General features: G+C 33.9%; 1 protein-coding gene across 2 annotated transcripts in view; it reads left to right on the top strand.

Annotated features, from left to right (window-relative positions):
• Window positions 1-19,602, top strand: part of COL25A1 (collagen type XXV alpha 1 chain) — a 404,747-nt gene that overhangs the window by 258,180 nt on the left and 126,965 nt on the right. For both annotated transcript variants that reach the window (XM_006918911.1, XM_015594880.1), the window contains exons 6-7: window positions 7,859-7,885; window positions 8,035-8,061. In XM_006918911.1, coding sequence (XP_006918973.1) covers window positions 7,859-7,885; window positions 8,035-8,061 — 54 coding nt within the window. The remainder of the gene's footprint in view (window positions 1-7,858; window positions 7,886-8,034; window positions 8,062-19,602) is intronic.

The following is a 19,602-nucleotide window of genomic DNA, read 5'->3' as shown; positions in this document are numbered from 1 at the left end:
CCCTTAACTCCATTGAGCTAAGCTACATCAGCCCTACTTTTGAGAGTCCTTTTTAAATGTTTGGTTTTGCTAAGTTTTCTTTTAGTGCTAGACCCCACTAATTGTTTCCTTATGGCAGCTGCTTATGACTTAAGACTGATCATAGGCACATACAGTTCCTTGTTTAGGACTGAAACTGATACCACAAAAGAGCTTAGAGTTACCATCTTACCACAGAAAATGCCCAGAAAATAATAGCTGTAAAAATTAGTTTTGTAATAAATGGGCTTGGTTTTGGTGTTCTAAATTTCTGTTTATACCTACCTCCTTTTCTGCTTGGTCTCTTAATCATCAATGCAAAATGAAAGGTGTAAAGTCTGAAGCTATAAATCTGTTTATAGCTATAATTCCCTTCCCTGGCTTAGCAGAGTTTGACACTTTAATAAACACCGTTCTTCTGTAGCAATGTCGAATCTGGTTCTTGTATAATTCTTTATGTGTCGCTGCTTTGAACACAGAATTTTATTGCATTCTTTTCTTTCTGGTGTTTCAGTTCGGTAAGAATTGATTGAGCACCTACTACATGCAAGGGTTGACTAGTTAGTTCCAGGCCCAGAAGTTTAGGCTTGTTTAGCCATTAAAGTAATGTGGCTGAAACTACAATGAATTTTTGTTTTGCTTTGTTTTGTTTGGTAATAGTTCCTGAACATTGAGGTAAACCTATGTTAAAACTGCATATTCTCCAAATGTTTTCAACCATCCACCTAACACATTTCTCACCACATTTTAGGAAATCACTATATTTACTTTCTTCATCCTCGGGTCAAGTATCTGAAAAAGAAATTTTATTTTTTGTTAAAAATTATTAAAAGTTTAAAATATTAAAAATATTAAAAATATTGAGTGTATGTATACTTAGTAATCAGTACTATTGGTAGATCAGACATTCAACAGATCACTTCATGGACAGTGTTTCATTTTAGCCAAACAGTAAGAATTATTCTCCCCATTTTACAGACGAAGAGATTGAAGCTCACAGAGGTTAATACACACACACACACACACACACACACACGCACACACACATGCACACACGCACGCACGCACGCACACACGTACACACACGTACACACACATTGATCTCTAATACATAGGAAGTTACACATTTTCACATCAGATTTCCCATAAAAAGTTTAAAATTTATGCATTACTATCTGAACTTATTTACAAAGTTGAAAGTCTATAGTATAAGCCAAAAAAAAAAAAAAAAGGTGACTTGAGAAAGAAATGTCCCTAAAAAATACATTATGCTAGTAAAGTGGAGAACTATATATACGAACTCAAGGTGGAGGTATATACTTGGAAGCACACATGCTCACATTTTAAATGGAGGTGAACCTCTGCAAACTGCATAAAACACTTTATTCACAAGTTTGGAAGGTTTTTTTCACATGTAAATAGAGTCCCCATTTTTCAGGTGAACACTGGAAACACTACTGTTAATACTATTTGCAATATGATTTTCTGCTGTTTCAGATACCTGCTAAAAACCATGGTCCATATTCATTTTCTTCATGAATGTACGAATAAGAGCGACTATCTCACTGGCAAAATGGCCACGTCAATGATGCAGCAAAAGAACAGGCAAATACCTCACAATCGGTAGAATTGAGGCTTCTGTCCTACTTGGACTGGGGAAAACTGGATTTCCCCCATTTCTTTTCCTCCCTGGGAGACTGAACATTGATAAAGTAACATTTGCAGGAGCGCCTGAGCACAGAGACGTCAGACACGCAGTGACCGCTGAGGTCGTGCTCTGCTCCCAGAGAACGGCCAGTACAGCAGACTCTGTCTTCTTTATCCTTAAAAGACTTAAGGAAATTATGACTTTTAAAAGATAAGTAAGCCCATTTTCATTTTGCAGTCTAAAAAGTAGAGGAAGGAAAATGTAATAAAGGTGTACTTTATTCGTAAATTAACACAGAAGAAGGATGGCCTCTGCCTGGTGGCAGCACAGTGTGGCCACCATACATCATCTGTGCTCCTTTTGCCCAACATTGATAATAAAGAATTCTCTCTCCCAGCTATTTCTGATTAAGTCAGCCAAAGCTGCCAACAATCTGTCTGGATTTGAAATACACCCCTAAAACCAGATTTAAAACTCTATATGGTTCACTTGGCTCTGGAGCTGCTGTGTTTATCAGGATTGAACCATCTTAGGGCAATGCTTTTCTGCAGATGCACTAAATTGTGAAATTTCGAATGAGCAGGAGTTCTTAAACTATGTTGATGATCTGTCCATGGCCACCATGTCCAATCAGTTAACTGGTCTTATTGGTTCTACCTTAGACATATGTTCTGAATCTAGAACTTTCTCTGTGTCCCTGCTGTCATGATCTTAATTCAGACCTTTACCATCTCTCTCCTGGACCAAGATAACAGCTTCCTAAGAAGAAGAATATTCCATATTTTCAGAGTCCCATAAATCACGCTTGATCTCACTGTCATCTTGTTATGTTGATGACAGAATCCAGCCCAGGGACCTAGGGATTGTGAGCCAGCCTTCCCAGATCTCTCTTTCCTACTATTCGCCAACTCCGCTCACACACCACTTATGTTCTTAACACTCTAAACTCACCTTTCTCTGATAGTGATGTCCTCTCATACTTACGCATGTTCTTCTCTTCTTCACGATCTGCTTCATTCCTTCCCAGTCCCCGTTATCTCTGGCCAACTTTCAAGAGCCAGTTGCAATATCATCTTTTAAACTCCAGCTCTCCTACCTTCTTTCCTCTCTGTATTCTCATAACACAGTGTTTATTCCACTGTATAATTAAATTTACATGTCCCTCCTCCAGACTCGAACCACGTCGCCTGGCTAATCGTGAGCTGTAAATGCTTAGAAAATGAAACTTGCTTGTCTCATAATTCTATAGTAATGAAAAGATTAATCAGGAAAAGGTTGGTTATATTTCAAGAATAAAAATGACCTACGATTTTCAGGGCTAGAAATCATAACCTCCTTCTTATCCCGGCAGCTCTGGCTGCCAAGAATTTCCAGGGTTTGTTCCTTTTTCATTTTTTTGACCTCTAGCAGAATTTAATTTTGTTTTCATGATTGCCATCTTTTAAAAATTATTCCCTCTTTGCTCTTGCCAGTTCAAAGTAGGCAAAATTTATAGTTGTAGTGAATGAAAGGCCTTTATTGGGACATCCAACCCTTATGAATATATCTGTTTTCCAGCTATAGTTCAATTACTTTTATGTAGATTGAAATCCAATATTTTCCTGAATCTCATTTATTTCGCCTCTTACTCACTGTGCTTTTAGTTTGGTTTTATCATTTAATTGAAATAGATAATGGAACATAGAAAACAAGCTAAAATCTTAGTTATTTGAATAGAAATAGATTTTTGGGAGACTGAAATTGGTATAGGCTAAGATCCACATTAAAGGCTTGGCACTAATAAAAAGATTATTACCATAAAGTCATTTGAATAGGGGTAATTTAAAATTTGTCACTGAAATTTTTAAATACTTTTTAGTAAATCAGTAATACTCTAACAAAACTCTAAAAGAAATATTCCAACTACTGAGTAGTAGCACTAATAATAAAAACATTTTAGCAACTTTAAAATTTATGTAAATAAAGCTAATTATATAAAACTAGTTAGAAAATTATTTCAAATATATTTGTTGATTTTAGTGGAGATTCTAAAAGATCTGACTCCAACATGCTAGACTAGACGAGGACAAGAATCCCAAAAGAATTGTATAAAACTGACTCACTCTTCACTTATTTATGACCACTAATTTTACCATATTTACTTTTCGTTGACCTCAACCATGTTGAGTGACAAAGTTTTATCTTCAAATAGTTACCAGTTAGTCACTGATGCTGACACCTGCACAACAAATATGTTGGTATAGTTGGAAGCCACAAAATGCAATTGAAAAATACTCTGTAATTTAAATAATTCATTAATTTGTATTGCCACCAATCCTTTAGTTAATACCAGTGAGTTTTTCTTTAAAGACGAAAAATAACTTAAATGATGACCCAGCTTTAATTTTAAAAGTTAATAATCAAAGAAACCTTTCTTTTATTTGTGATGTTTTGACTTAGAAAAGAACCATGGTTCCCAAATTTTGAAATATTATCTGTGTTTACTAAGGTAGCCTACATTTTTTCTTCACATTTAACCGATATTTGCAGTGAAGAAGGTCTAATTCAGAATGAAGAGTGGAATTTCCGTCTGAGCAGAAGAAAAACACCTGCCATTAATCCCAAGAGCACAAGTGGGGTCTGGAGTGTCCGAAGCAGGCACCACAGCTGTGAATGGAGGTTGACCTCTGCTTCAGTTCTGTCTTGAGCTGGCAGGTGCCAGGACGCCATTCTGTCTGCTCAGAAACTCTCCCTTCTGTAGCAGCAGTATTTATTGCTCAATTGTGAATGCAAATTTTCATGTGTTCACGAATTAAGCATCCTTGCTTATGGCAAACTGTCTGAAGAGCTCTAGTTGACACATGTAGCTTTGGCATTAATAATTGGACTTTGAGGGGAAAAAAAGTCATCTTTGTTCCCCACTGTAAAATTATTTCAGAAAAGCTTTGACTTCAAACACCTCATAGAACCTAACAGTGACTTTAGAAGACTGGTAAAGCGAGAGACTTGCCTTTGAAAATCTCACCAGAAAAAGCAAATAGAACTTTAAGAAGGAGAAGCTTTTGGGAAGAAGGTGGGTTGAAAGCTAGGGAGGGGTCCACATTAACTATAAATGACTTTACAATAGCTGGATTTTCTAGGGATGATTTTTTTCTCTTAGTGCTAGTATATGGGGAGTATTTGACTCTAGCACTAGACTATTTAGCTCTTCCAGATCAGACTATTAAGCTTTTTTAATCAGCTTCGCCCACCATATTCACTAGTGATTAGACCATTGCCAAACTCTCTGTAGGCATTCAACAAATGTGTATAAAAATAGAGTTAAATAACATGCTATTTAAATAAAAGTTAGAATCTCCATTGTATTTCTTAAACTTGATGGTAGGTATCTTCTCATTCTTTTCTTTGGATTGCCTTTGGCCCCACCAAAAATAAAATTCTACTTACAGAGTATTGGTGAGCATTTTGTGTGTGTTTTAAATGACCAAGTAAATTCATTAAACTTAATTTTACAGAGGTTGGCACACGGACTGTAATAATTACTCACTACTTGATTTATTATTCATTCATTAATGAAAACATTAATAAAAGCATTAAAAATTTACTGAAAACATTAAGAAAATTAATTTTCCTAGCCTACCCTTTTTAATGGCAAAATTATTTTCTGGGAAAGTGATAAGAGGATTTGTCTATTTGATTCTGTTATCTTAGCCCTCTCTTCCCCTTGTTGATCCCCTATAATTTCTCTTTCTCTTATTTTGAACTTGAGATCTTGGGACCACTGTCCCCAAGATCCACCTCTGTGGGAAATGCAGTTGGGAGGCATTTTGGAAGGCATCTGTTGAAGGCAGGCACAGAGTTATCATTCTTCCTGAGAATCTAGTGCTAAAGCTGTGTCCTAACACTTAGCATCCCAAACCACAGTTTTTAAATTCCCACAGGCTAGTTTAAAATCCAGGCTAATTCACTTACAAGAGGCCTACCCATGATAATGTTTGTTTGATTTTAGGCTTATATAAAAGTATTAATATAATATTTTCTTTATTAGATTGGGAGATTAAATGCTGCAACAGGTTCTTTGTTGATGGTAAAATATAGGAAATATAAGACATGATGTTATTGTTATTTCTAATTTTATGATAACCTCACAACTATTAATGGAAGTGCCACAACTGAGAATGGGAATGTGTTTGGTGCAGTTCCTCTGCCCCTGATACTTAAGAGGAGATATTTTAGTAGGCAGAGCATTCCTACATGCCCACCTCAAGTGACAGAAGTTTCCACTAAGAAGGATCTAAGAAGGGTACTTTGCTAGAACATTGGTTTTAATTTTGGTCTAGACTTCTCCTTGTCTCCCAGCCCTACTAAAAGTAAAAGTGAGACACTGTAGGTAAGTGTGAAATGTTCCAATTCCTCAGGCAGTCTGAGCCCCGAAACATGATTTCATTTTAAGAGCTAGGGGGAAAAAAGTATTGATGCCTCTAGAATTAGTATTTCCTACTAATATTTTCATTCAAAGGTAAATTAAATCTCAGTGTGCCTCAAGAATAGGTAGCTATGCAACAAAACAGAAATTCCTAAAAATATCCACGTATATATATGGTCATCTAATTTATGCCAAAGGTAACACTGTACTAGATTGAGGAAAAAGATGCATTTTCAATAAATGGTGTTGGATTAATTTGATATCCACATGTGGGAAAAAAGCATCTTGACTTTGACCTCACATCATGCACAAAATAAATTCTCCATGAATTCAGATCTAAATACAAAAATAAAGTAATAAAGCTTTTAGAATCACCACAGAAGAATCTCTTCATGATCTTGGAGTAGGCAAAGATTTCTTAAGTGGAACACAAAAACAATTAACTATAAAGAGAAAAACTGTTAAATTGAGTTTTACTAAAATTAAAAATTCTGTTTATTAAAAACACCTTTAAGAAAATAAAAACATAATATGCAGAGTGAGAGAATATATTTGCATGCTCTCTCTCTCTCTCTCTCTATATATATATATATACATATATATATATATACACGCACACATATACATATAGATGTATGTGTGTACATATAGTTTTACAGTATGTAATGTGTTGTATAATATATAAGGAACTCGAATCAATAGGACAACTCAATAGAAAAAGGGCAAAAGACGTGAATACTTTATGGAGGAGAATGCAAAGTGGCCAGTACCTAAAAGGAGTTCAACTTAATTGATCACTGGGGAGATACAAATTAAAATGCAATATAAAACTACTGTACCTCCTGCCAGAATGCCTAATGTGAAAAAGATGGAAAATACCAAGTATTGGTGATGGTATAGGGGAACTGAAGTTCTCATACATTGTTAGAACCACATTGGAAAACTATTTGACAGTATCTACTAAATCTGAACATATGTATTTTCTATAACCTAACAATATCACTCCTAGATATATACCCAACAGAAATGCATAAAATATCACTTGCCAAATGTTACTGCATACACATAAAAAGAAATACATACAATTTTTAATCAAAAGACAAATACTAAGATATTTATAGCAGCATTATTTGTAATAGTCAAGACCTAGAAACTCATGGAAAAAAATGGCCATCAACAGTAGGATAAACAAATAATGGTTTATTCACACAATGGAATATTTTAAAGCAGTAAGAAAAATGATTTACAACTGCACAAAAAATTATGCATGAATTTCACATATTTTGAGCAAAAGATGCCAGACATACAATATGATTCCATTTATATAAAGTTCATAAACTAATCTATTTGGTCAGAAGTCAAAAATAGTGGTTACTGTTGGTGGAGAGTAATGAAGAGGAAATGTCACAATTTGCATTTCTGGGTTTCTTTAGCTGGATCTACTTGCATAGAGAGGTGTGTTCAGTTTATGAAAATATATTCAGCATATAATATACTTATGACATGTATACTTTTCTGTGTGTGTGTGTGTGTATATATATATATACATGCATATACATATGGATATAATGATATATGTACATATCATTATACATTATACCATGTATGTCTTATATTCTAACCGTATTATAATTATAGTTTAGAACCCAAAATACCTTGAGAAATTTCATTAACAGCTATATCTCTGTGTCCTTTACATGAATCTTGCAACTAACCCTAGTTCATCTTTCAAGCTATAATGTGTAAAAATGTATTTTAAAAATGTTTTTTTTTTGTCTTTTTTTCAGGGTCCTCCTGGTCCAAAAGGTGATAAGGTAAGAATACGAATTGTAGAAACAAACTAAGTTAGTGGAAATTCATATTGCTATGACTTATATACTATGTTTTATTTTGATCTTTTTAATGAGCATCATATACAGACTTAGTGCTAAAACTACTATCATCTCATTTTTCTACCCTACAGGGAGAACAAGGTGATCAAGGACCTCGGGTAAGTTGTATTCTTCCAATCCTGAGTAGAAAATTAGTTTCGGCTCCAAACTTATTGAACGAAGATAGTTCTAGCTTCATAACTGCCTTTGTGTCACATAGTTTCATAATAGCTGGCAAAAATACCATACTAGTTATTAGTGAAATAGCCTTAATAATAACTAATGTGTGTATCTCGTTGCATTATCTTAACTTGATACCTGTAACTAGAACACTCTACAGCAAATAATAGCCTTACTGATTAAGGACCAGAATTCCTACTAAGAGTCAACAATAATACCTTTTCAATGGCCATTGGGTCCTTCAGACTTACATACAGCATTTTGCCGTATAAAGGCCTTGTGGATTCCTATTGAATTTGGCTTTTTTCTGCAGTTAAATTTTATGTGCTATCGCATAAATATGTTATATTATACATGAAAATATTAATGCACTTTATATTTTTATTCATCATGTTTGACTAATACTTATTTGAATTTCTTATTTTTTTTTATAGATTTTTAAGCAAATAAAAGGTGTTATATAATTTAGTATTCCAGGGAGGAGGGACATTCTTTTATTCCTCTCAGACGTGGCTCTTTTAACCATTATAACACAATGGTGAATGCTTTGTTGTTACCTTGGTAGTGCCAAGTCCTCTGCTTCACATCTGTGCCTTATTACCCAAATGTTCAGACATACTGTTCCAATGATGTAGTGGCTCTGTGCAGACATACCTCTCAATTTTCTCATGTCACTATGCACAAAAGCAAGTATTTGGTTGAAGAGAGTCATTTTTTTACAGTGGAAAAACACATTTAAAATTTTCAGGTTGAAAATACAGTTGTGTAGAATTTTTTTGTTACTGTGCATAATAATTCAATTCATGTATATACACCGCAATAGAGCTTTACTTGAGAAGTTTGTAGTCTTACCTCTTTTATATTTATTAAACAAGATAAAAAGTTATGCTTTTTATCTTTTCCTTTCTGTTCTTCATATAGAAATAATGATTATGCCTCAGAGCATTTCATTTCTCACGGCAGCTATCCTAGCTGATGACTAGCTTCAAGCTAAAAGCTCATCTTATAGTTGAGGAGATTAAACATCATGATATATGTCATGGATGTGAATGAAATAAAATTCTCATAACCTTAAATGATTAGAGTATAGCCACTTGCTTTGTATGTGGTGATTATTTCACATGGCATGTCTCCATGTATTGAGTATCATTTCTTTCTACACGCAATATCAAAATCACTCAACTTGCCCTTTCCAGGTAAGAGAGAGACTGTTTCCGTTCTGAGAAATCTTCTTTTGGCAAAGGAAGTAAAGGGGTGGTTCACAGCTTAGCTGTCATCAGTATGCATGCAGTCCTCAGTTTCAAAAAGGTGTGTTGGCTTTCATCGTTCCAAAAAGTGATGATTGATTATAAAGCTAGGCCAAATTTTCAGGATGAAACCTGACACCGTGTGAAATTCACCTGGTTTCATGTTGCATTACAAACTAAGACTTGGACCAGGTTTCTTGGAAGCTTGGCCAAAGTTCATGAACTACTTTGATGAACCCAGACTGCCTTTCATACAGATTTCAGCCAGTTTTCACACTGACTGGGGCCAAGTTTCACACAATTCAGGGGCCATTTAACATTTCGGGTGGAAAGTGGCAAAAAATGATCCTATTTTCCCCTGGATTTTGTTTTGTATTGAAGGAATTTGGATTGAATTAATAATGCAGGACAAATCTTCACAAGTAAAAATCTAAATGTCCTGGCAAGTACATATGAAAGAGAATGAGAACCTACCAAATTGCCTGTCTTTTCTCAGATTTCTAATTTAGAGACAAGGCAGATCGCGTTCAATGCTCTTAGCATTTTATAAACATTTCTTTCTAGTAAGATAGTATTAGCTACTGATTAGAAATTTATTATATCAAGATAATAAAATGATTTTTCTGGAATTATTCCCAGAAAAATCAGAGTAAGTTAGAACTGGAAAAGTCTTCAATTTCATGAAAATTAATTTTACCCACATCCTCTATTGGCACTCTATTCCAGCTGGTGTGGATGGAGACTGTCTTTTTTTTTTTTTTTTTTAAATAGATCTTTATATTTGAATACCATATCTTTATCCTATCGAAGATTTTGAATTCTTCTCATTATCATTCATTTCAAGTAATTTATTTCTTTTCATAATTAACTTAATAATATGTCATTCCATCATTTCAGCTCTTTGTTGGCTGACTTTCTATTATGGGATCTATATTATTCCTTGAATATCAAGTTCTTTTATTTTCTCTTTGGCTTCCTAAGTTTTAAACAGGAATATATTAAGATGTAATATGTGAATCAAATTGGGAAAAATTGAAGATAATTTAGAAATTAAGAAGGTGATACTATCTTGAAACTCTTGGACATATATTTAGCAATGTATATTGAGCATTGACCTTGTTCAATATTCCATGCTTAATACTATAGAGACTATATGTGTCTCCACTTTTCTCTTTCTCTCTTCTGCTACCACCAAATTCAACCTGCTACATCTCATGTTCTTGATTACTGTGGTAGTCTTCCAATCAATCTGCTTCCATTCTTAAGCCTGTATAATCCATTTTCTGCACAGCAGCCAGAGAGATCATTTTACGTTATAAATTGGATCATGTTACTCCCCTGTTTTAAACCTCAGAATGAAATTCAAACCACTTTGCTTGGCCTACACAGACCTTCAAGATTTGGGCCTTGTCTACCTCTATAACCTCGTCTCACACTGGTCTTCCCCTCCACCCACTATGCTCCAGCCACGCTGTGTTTCATGTGTTTTTCAAACATACCACACTCACTCCAACTTGATGATGATTTTCTATTTGCTCTCTTCTGGTCTTCTTCTGATGGGGTTCTTCTTATCATTGAGATTTCATCTCAAATACCTCCTCAGGGAGAACTTCCCTAACTATCCAGTCTAAATCTGAGATTATCCTATTTGTTTATATATTTACTTTCTTGTTATCTATAAAATGTGTCCCTTCTTGAAATGTAAACTCCAAGTGCATGGTCTTTCTTGTTCATACCACCATCACCTAGAACAGTAAGGGCTCGATAAATATTTATTGAATGTTAGAATAGGATGTTGTTATATCATTACTACCCTTAAGGATCTGATAATCTCATGGATGCCTGAATAAGAAAACTATATGTCTTAAATAGCTATGCCAAGAGATGTTAGAAAAGTGAACATTCTACTATTTTTAATAAACACTGGAGACTGGAAGAGTTGTCCCTTGAGCTAGGACTTGATAAATGAGTAGTCTTTAGAAGATAAGATTAAGAGCAAGACATTACACATTCCAAGAAGAAGAAATGGTACGAACAATATTATGCAAGTAGAAAATGACAGGATTCACTTAAGGAACAATAATATTTCATTTACCAAGGAAATAGGTTAAATATAGAAAAGTTATATAAGGCTAATTTTTTTTTTTAATCAAAGTTATATTATGGAGCATTTTGAATATTTGGTGTGGGGATTAGGAAGCCATTAAAGATTTTTGTATTCATCATTTGACGTGTATTACCACCAGACAATTTGGCGTTATTACCAAATGTTTTTTTTTTTTTAATATATAAAATTTAAGAAATGTCCAACTATAGAGAATTTTTATAAGATGATTTGAATTGAACTGACAAAATATCAGAGAAAGCTCCATGTTTTCTATGGGAGTTAGAATATGAGTTTATTTTTCTCACATAGAGAAGTTCAGAGAAGGCAATAGATGGCGCTATTTTTATAATTCAATGATGTTACTATGGAAGTCTCTGAATCTCTTGGCCTTTCTCTCATGGTTGGAAGAAAGACTTCATGTCCAACCATTACATCTATAACTATATCATCTATATCTATATCTATATCAATATAACTCATTTATTTTAAAGATTATATGTCTGTATCTATATCTATCTATATCTATATCTATGTCTATATCTATAATCTATATTTATATCTATATCTATAATCTGTATCTATATCTATATCTATATCTACATCTATCTAATCTAATTGGTAGGGAAGATAAAGGGAGAAGCATCCATATTAAGAAAACAAAAATTTTGCCATGAATTTCACAGTGGCCTTCTATCATGTCTCATTGGTTAGACTGTGTCACATAGTTAGCTCAAAGCTGGAAGTGAATCAAGGAGAATGAGATTGAAAAGGAAAGTTGGATCATCTCACCAGTAGGGTTTGCCATAAGTACCAAACAAAAATCTGAACAGAGAGGGAAAGCCAGAGATGACACTAGTAGAGGAGAAATTGGTAAGAGACAGTCTTGAAGCAGAAGGTGGAAGATGAGGGTGGAATTGTGGCCAGGTTAAGGTTTAAAAAAAAGCAACCAGGGAATAAAATTAAAGAATATTGAGATGAAAATTTAACACAAGCCTTGGTGCAAATTGGACGTAGGAGCTGAAGTTGAAAAAGAAGATAAAGAAAGGTCTGAAGTTTCTGCCTTTGCATGATAAACTTGGTCAGGAGAAAGTTAAGAGGATAAATGATAAATTTAATTTTATTTATGTTGAATTTGTGATCCCAGTATTTCACTTGAATAATGTAGCAAACAGTTGGAAACATGAGACTAGAAATCTAAGGTGGTGTCATAAATGGACGTAAAGGTTACATAGCCAAACTGCCACAGAGTAAGCATTGAAACCTTAGGATTAGAAAATGGTGGGTGGAAGAGTGAAGCAAGAAACACTTTAGAAATATCCATATTTAGGGAGTGGGACAGGAAGGGAGTCAGCAAAAGAGAGTGAACACTCAAAGAAAAACCGAGACACTAAAGGAAGAATTACTTAAAAGAAAGGAGAGCAACAAAATGTTCTTAATAAAAAGAAAACCACAAAGATGAGATGTATAAAAAAAAAAAAAACTTTTAGATTTGGTATTCTGGAGTCATGGGATATTAAGGGAATGCATTTTGTTAAGTCGTGAAAGTGAAAGATTGCAAGAAGTTAAAAAGGTAAATGGTAGGAAAGTTGACTTTGAATACTGTTGATGGCATGTGATTTAATGCAGAAGAAAGTGGGCTTTTTGGCATGAGCTTCCTGTTAGTGAACACTGAACCCAGTTCGAGCTTATAACTTTAGGTATAATATAACAACCATATATATCATTTGGTTTTATTCTACAAGACACTGACTGCTAGATTTCCACATGTGAATGCATCCTGACGTTAGCATTGCATTTCCCTCCTTGCTTCTTGGTGAGATGTCATTACAGATTTACCATTAATCTTCAGTTCATTTTTGCAGTCGAACATCGTGCTTCGGCAGTTAAGCATTTAGGCTGTATGGTCAGAATGGTGCTTTTTCTGTGCTGTCAGTCACCATGCCCATGCTCATTTTTCTTCATTTCATCCTTATAGATTTGTATTACAGAGTTTTGAGGCTATGACTTTACTCTATAGTCAAACAGAGATTGGAGACTTGTTGTATGGGGGCTGTAGGGCCATTCCTAGACTAAATGATTGTTGGACTAGGAAATAATACCTTACATAATAAGCATAATTGCTAATTACTTAGAGCCTTACAACTTGCTGAACGCCTTTGTAGGTAAGTTGGGCACATCATCTCAAAGCCTTATTCAGTTCATCAAGGTAGGTAATCAGGAATGAAAAATAAGAAAGATGAATGCAGTACAGTGAGATGATTATATTCATGTGGGCTGGGGCAGGCCAGACAGGCATCAAATTCTAACACTACCACTGTCTGTGTCTCTATGGTTATGAAAAGAATTAAATAAAATAACATATAAAAAATCTATACTAAATCCTCAACAGATCATAGCTGATTATTCACCTCATTTTTCACATGAGGAATCTGTGGTGAAGTAAGTTGCCCAGGTTCATGTAATTTTTAAGTGATAGAAGTAGGATTCAGACCTAGCTCTCTCAGCATCTAGTATATGTTGTTCCTAGTGGATCAGGCTGCTTCTCTGTCAGTAAGGTAGTGATTATAGTCATCAACTTCAGTGTGAAACAGTAAGGATTACAGAACTATCTATGGCTCAGATAAAAACAAAAATTATGATAAATAATTTATTGAGTTCTTAAAACATGCCAGACACTTAATGAAGACATCTTATTTCAATAATCCTCTGAAATATTTACTTTTATTATTTCCACTTAAAAGATGAGGAAACCAAGATTTAGAAAGTTTAAATATTTTTTCCAAGGTAACTGTCCCATTCAGTAGCACAGCCAGGGTTTCAGCCTAGGAATTTACGGGTTACATTTTCCATACATTCTCTCTCATTTATCCTCGAAAGTAACTCTGTGAGTTAGTAGCACAGATATTAATATGACCTCCTTTTTTTCTGATAGAATTGAGCTCAAACAAGTTAAGTGACTCGTCCACATTCTTTCATACATATCTACCAAAAGACAATGCTGGGACTCAGACCCAGATTTCAAGATTTGCTCTCTTTCCACAATGCCAAGCTGCCTCTATATGGCTGCTAGGACCTTCACAACTTAAGATTCCATGCCTCTGTAAATCAGACTGAAAAATCTGGAGAACACAAATGAAAATAGGTGCATCTTTTTTCTTTGCACCATGAGAGTCTTGGTCTTTATAATCCATGTACTGTCAACCCTCCAGAAAAAACGAATGAATGCTGCATAGTGATACCCTAGAATCTGTCTACATGGAACACAGGGAGGCAGGGCAATGCTGACCCCCATCCAAGGGACATCAGAGTACCCAGTTACCTTGTTATGATACAGTTATGCTTCTCAGCTCCATACTGCCAATTTGAAAACTGTATAAATCAAGACCCTGGTATATTTACTATTAGTGATTTTTTTTTCTTTAGGATAACCAGATGAATGAAGTCTATTTTCTGCTTTTCATAATGCTGTGTTTACAAGTTTTACACGGTATTTTTTTTCATTCTGCTTTTAGTTGAGTCTTTCTTTTCAAAAGATTGAATTATATTTCTTGATTAGGACCTGAACATCAAGTATAAAAGACTCAAGACTTTTAAGGACTTTCCCATTGCCGTCTGTACCCACTACAACTACCACTATCTCTCTTCATTACTAAAAAGGACGTTTTGCTTACCCAGTTCATAAGAGCCTCTGCCCTCATCATGAACCACAGCCCCAGGAGTCACAGTGGTACCCAAGGCTTTGATGTTAATGGTTCATATCTCTTTTCTATATCTTAGTGACTTAAAAACATAGCCTTAAAAATAAGCAAAGCTATTTTAATGTTTAATACTGTCTTTTAAAATTAGGGTATTATGTTCTGAAATTGTGGCAAATTTATTAATCAAACTTAGACAATAAAATGAACAAACATTATTAAATTATCTTTTGACTATATATTAATCTTCTAATCAGTTGGCTACCATCACCTTGCCAAATAACACAGAACCCTGATAAAGAAAGTTTTAGTGGTTATTGGTCTCAACATCATCAGCCAACAGCTGGTTTTAAATGAGTCCTGGGCTCTCACAGTTTCAATAAGCCACCCAGGAGCTCTGCTTAACTATTTTCATAAAATTCTTTTCTCTTCCCAGTGTATTCAAGTAAATTTTCATAACAGCTGGGACTACGCAAAACTGATAGCATCTTAAAAACATCTTCGGCAAGACAGATTAAGTTCCAAAAAGGAAAGCATTTAGAAGTTTATTTTATTATCTTAACCTTTGTTGACTTGAATGATTAAACAGATTCTTTGGCTCTGCTAAAGCAGTTAGGCTTGGATATTAATTTGATGTTCTTATTTATTTAACCCTTGCCTTTCTCTTTAGCCCTAATGAACACACTGCTCATTTGGTACTGAATGTATTGCCTGCGAAAAGGGAATTGCTATAACACAATGAAAATAAATAAATTGTGAGAAAATTATTTTAATGCTTTCCAGATTCAGAAGAAGTTGGCATGGAAACAGCAAGCTTGTTAAAATTTGCAAACGTTCTTGTTATATTTTATAATCAGAGCTCTCTTTTGAGTGTTCTCTGTCATACTTCAAACCACTAAGAGCTGGTATATTGAATTGAGCCCCGGAACATTTGTAAATTTGTCCTAATGTGGGTCAATTAAAAAATAATTATCTTTACAAACTGTTGTTGATGTGTAAACAATATATCCTTTGGAATTCAGTGTTGTAAATTATATCTCAGTTATTGGTTGTACTGCTGAGCTCATCAAGTAAGAAAAAGAAGAGGTTTTTGAAAAGGTTGAAGAATGACTATCTGTTTTACGTAACTTTAAATCTTGTATGTTTTTGTTTAATGTAAAAGATTATATACGTAAACCTATAAATATAGTAATCCAGAGGGGTATACTTTATAGAAAAGATTTGGAGTAAAAGTGAACATTTTGTAAAAGCATATATTAAAACAACAACAACAAAATAGTGGAGAGCCTGAGATTTGAGCGCTTGTCTGAGAATTCTGTTAATGACTGCAGATGTATTAAAATAAAACCAAAATCCAATCCTAAGCATATTTTCTGATAAGGAATTCTGGAGAATGATGCCAACCAGTTTAAATAGCCATTAGATTTTCTTTCAGTGTTTTTAATGCAGTGACCTTTGTAATAAAATAATTATTCACTCCATTTTATAAAGTAAAAGAAAGATTACATTTGTCCACACTTTTGTATTCATTGCTTATATTAACTGCATATTCTTTTTTTTTTTTTACATGATTTATATATCTGGACATATACCATACAACCTTTACAGGCTAATATGCACCATTTCATGTTTTTCTTGAAAATGAATAGAATGAAAAATTTTAGATGAAAGATAATAAATGTATATATTTTAATAATATCATTCATTTATATTTCTTTTTTTGAATTTTTACAAGTGCTGCTTTCTGTAAAATATTTTCTAAATAATTTAAAGAATACTTTATATATTAATGACCTCTCAAACACAAAACTATACAGTTTTTATTCTCTTTGTCTCATATTTAAGCAAGGTAATTTTCACTTGGATTAAAACACATCTTGTGTTTATTAATCCATGTAATGTGGAGTTATCATTTGCATTATGCCTGCAACTGAAGCATGTAATAAAATGTGGAGGGAAAGATAGATTTGGGGTGGATGGTTTTCAGTGTTATAAAAGGAAGAGAAAATAGGCCTCTAGGTAAATATATTAAAATCTGTATGTGAAATGGAAAAAAATTGAACATCTACAATAGTTGGTAATATCTATGAATAATAATGCAAATAGGAAATACAACCATTTATAAGCAATTTACACTAACACAATCCAATGTAATTACCACCATTCCTTTTCTATCATTCTCAAATGCAGAATTATAGTTGCAACAAAAATGTTAATGAAGTGGATTAACCAAGTAGAAATCAAGAAAGTATGAAAGAGTAGATTTTTAAAGGTGCATTTAGGATTTGCAGAAGGGACTAGAATGCAAGTATATATTTTTGATTCTCCCCTTCAGAATGGGAGGAAAAATGGCTTATGCATTGACAGATCATGTTTAGGGAGAACATTTCCTGTAGTTCTGAATGAGATGGATCTCTGGAAAGTCATTTAGTGCCAGACAGCAGCGTCCTTTCATAAGCATACCTACACTAATGTGTCCAGCAGCTCCTCATAGCAGACACAGCCTGTAAATCACAAGTGGCAAACAGGACTGGCTTTATAGGGGAAAGATGTTAGTTGCAAGGTCCTACTTCAGATGCAATTCTATAGCAACTTTGGAAGGAGTCAGGAAGCTTTGATTCTCATTTCTTAGAAGTCAGTTAAATTTTGTTTGAAAAATGTTAATATTAAGAGAAACCCTTATTGACCACTAGTTTTTTTTACTGGCACAAATAAATTTATGAATGATTTAACCCATACACAAATAATAGTAGCAGTAATAATAATAGTAATAATGTAACACTATTTTTTTCATAGTTCCACATGCCAAGAAAATTTCTGGATATTTTTGTCATGCTATTAACTTGTGAGTCTAGCATGAATCTGTTGATAAGGGAGCCTTAGTGATGGAAAAGGTGACATCAGAACTCTCCAATGTAGCATTTAAAATATCAAAAAACTAGCAACATAAGATATTCTTTCCAGGACAGGAACTTTAGTTAGCTACAGGCCTGAAAGAATTCATTAAAATTAAGAATTAAGATAAAATAATGATAAGTAAGCGGGAGGAGAGAAAAATTGGCATGGCTGATTGTCAGTGCTGTTCCGGCTTGAAGCCTGTGGGATGTGAGGTGAACTAGCAGAAACTAACAATAACCATAGGAAGTTCAAGGGAACAGCAGGTGGTAGTTGCTGCCTCATTCAACATTTCTTCAAAAGAATATGTCAGCCTGAACATTCCAAGTTTATTGACAGGTGAGGAAAAAGTTTAAAAAGACACTACCAAAATCTTAATTAAGAAAATATTCAATAGTTTGAAAAAATATCTGTATTCCTTGGGCCTTTCATCAGGTTTATTTTTAGGAGCTGAGTTAATCTATTTATCTAGACTATTAAAATTTCAGCCCCACCTTGAAATATCTCGCCCAAGTCTTGATCCCTTTAAGACTCAGAGGAGGTCGTCACTGTGTGAGATTTTTGGGATTGGAGAAGGGAAATTCTTCCAGTACGAAGTATGGAATGAAGGTTGGGACTGAGGGAACTGTGTCCAAACCCAAGACACACCAAAGAATCTGCTAAAACATGTCTATTGCTAAATTGCCTGTGCTGTGCTATTTTGTCCTTTTCAAGGTTTACAAGTTGTTTCTCATATTAAGAATTATCAAACACTTGCCTTTTTCACAACCAATCATTTAAATTATTATACTGCATATCATTCTGTATGTAGGTGTTTGTACAAATATCAGTTCTTATTAATGGAATTATTCTCTATAGATTTTTAAATACACATGTATGTGTGTGAATATTTATGTAAAATTGCAGTTGTCTATACTGTCTTCATAAAACAGAGTTCTCCAAGAGTATAGGTTATTATTCACATACACAAGATTTAAACACATACAAATGTGAACCTACTTTTGTTTGTACTCTAAATCCTATTAAGAAAAGATAGGCAAATATTCAAAGCAACTTGAGAAGTTTTTTTGGATTAAATTGATATGGCTTCATTAACTGTTTTTAAAAAGCATACTTTTATTTAATGTGGCATTTCCGAATTGCTTACAGAGATTGTAAATTAACTTTTAATAATTTAATGCTTAATTTTTCTTGTTTGTTTTATTTGTTTGTTTGTTTGTATAATTTTTCTTCTCGTGTGCTTAGCCTGCAAGGAACACCATTCACAGTGTCTTTTTTTTGCAAAGTTAGATGGAAACAATCATGGCAACAGTCCTTAACTGTCACATCAGCCATTGGCTCCAGCTTTGCAGTAGAGTCCACTGACTGCATTTTTTTGCAATAACTCTTAAGAGACAAATACTTGTTGATTTTTTTACATTTCTTTGATATTATATATCTGTCATTTAAAAAAATTATAATCCATGTGACAGTCACTATCATTTTGATGATGAAAACAATAGTAGGAAATATTTAACCTTTTAATAATACGTTATT

This window comes from Pteropus alecto, unplaced genomic scaffold, assembly GCF_000325575.1.
Source record: "Pteropus alecto unplaced genomic scaffold, ASM32557v1 scaffold5, whole genome shotgun sequence".
Lineage (NCBI taxonomy): Eukaryota > Metazoa > Chordata > Mammalia > Chiroptera > Pteropodidae > Pteropus > Pteropus alecto.
This window is presented reverse-complemented; position numbering and strand designations above follow the sequence as displayed.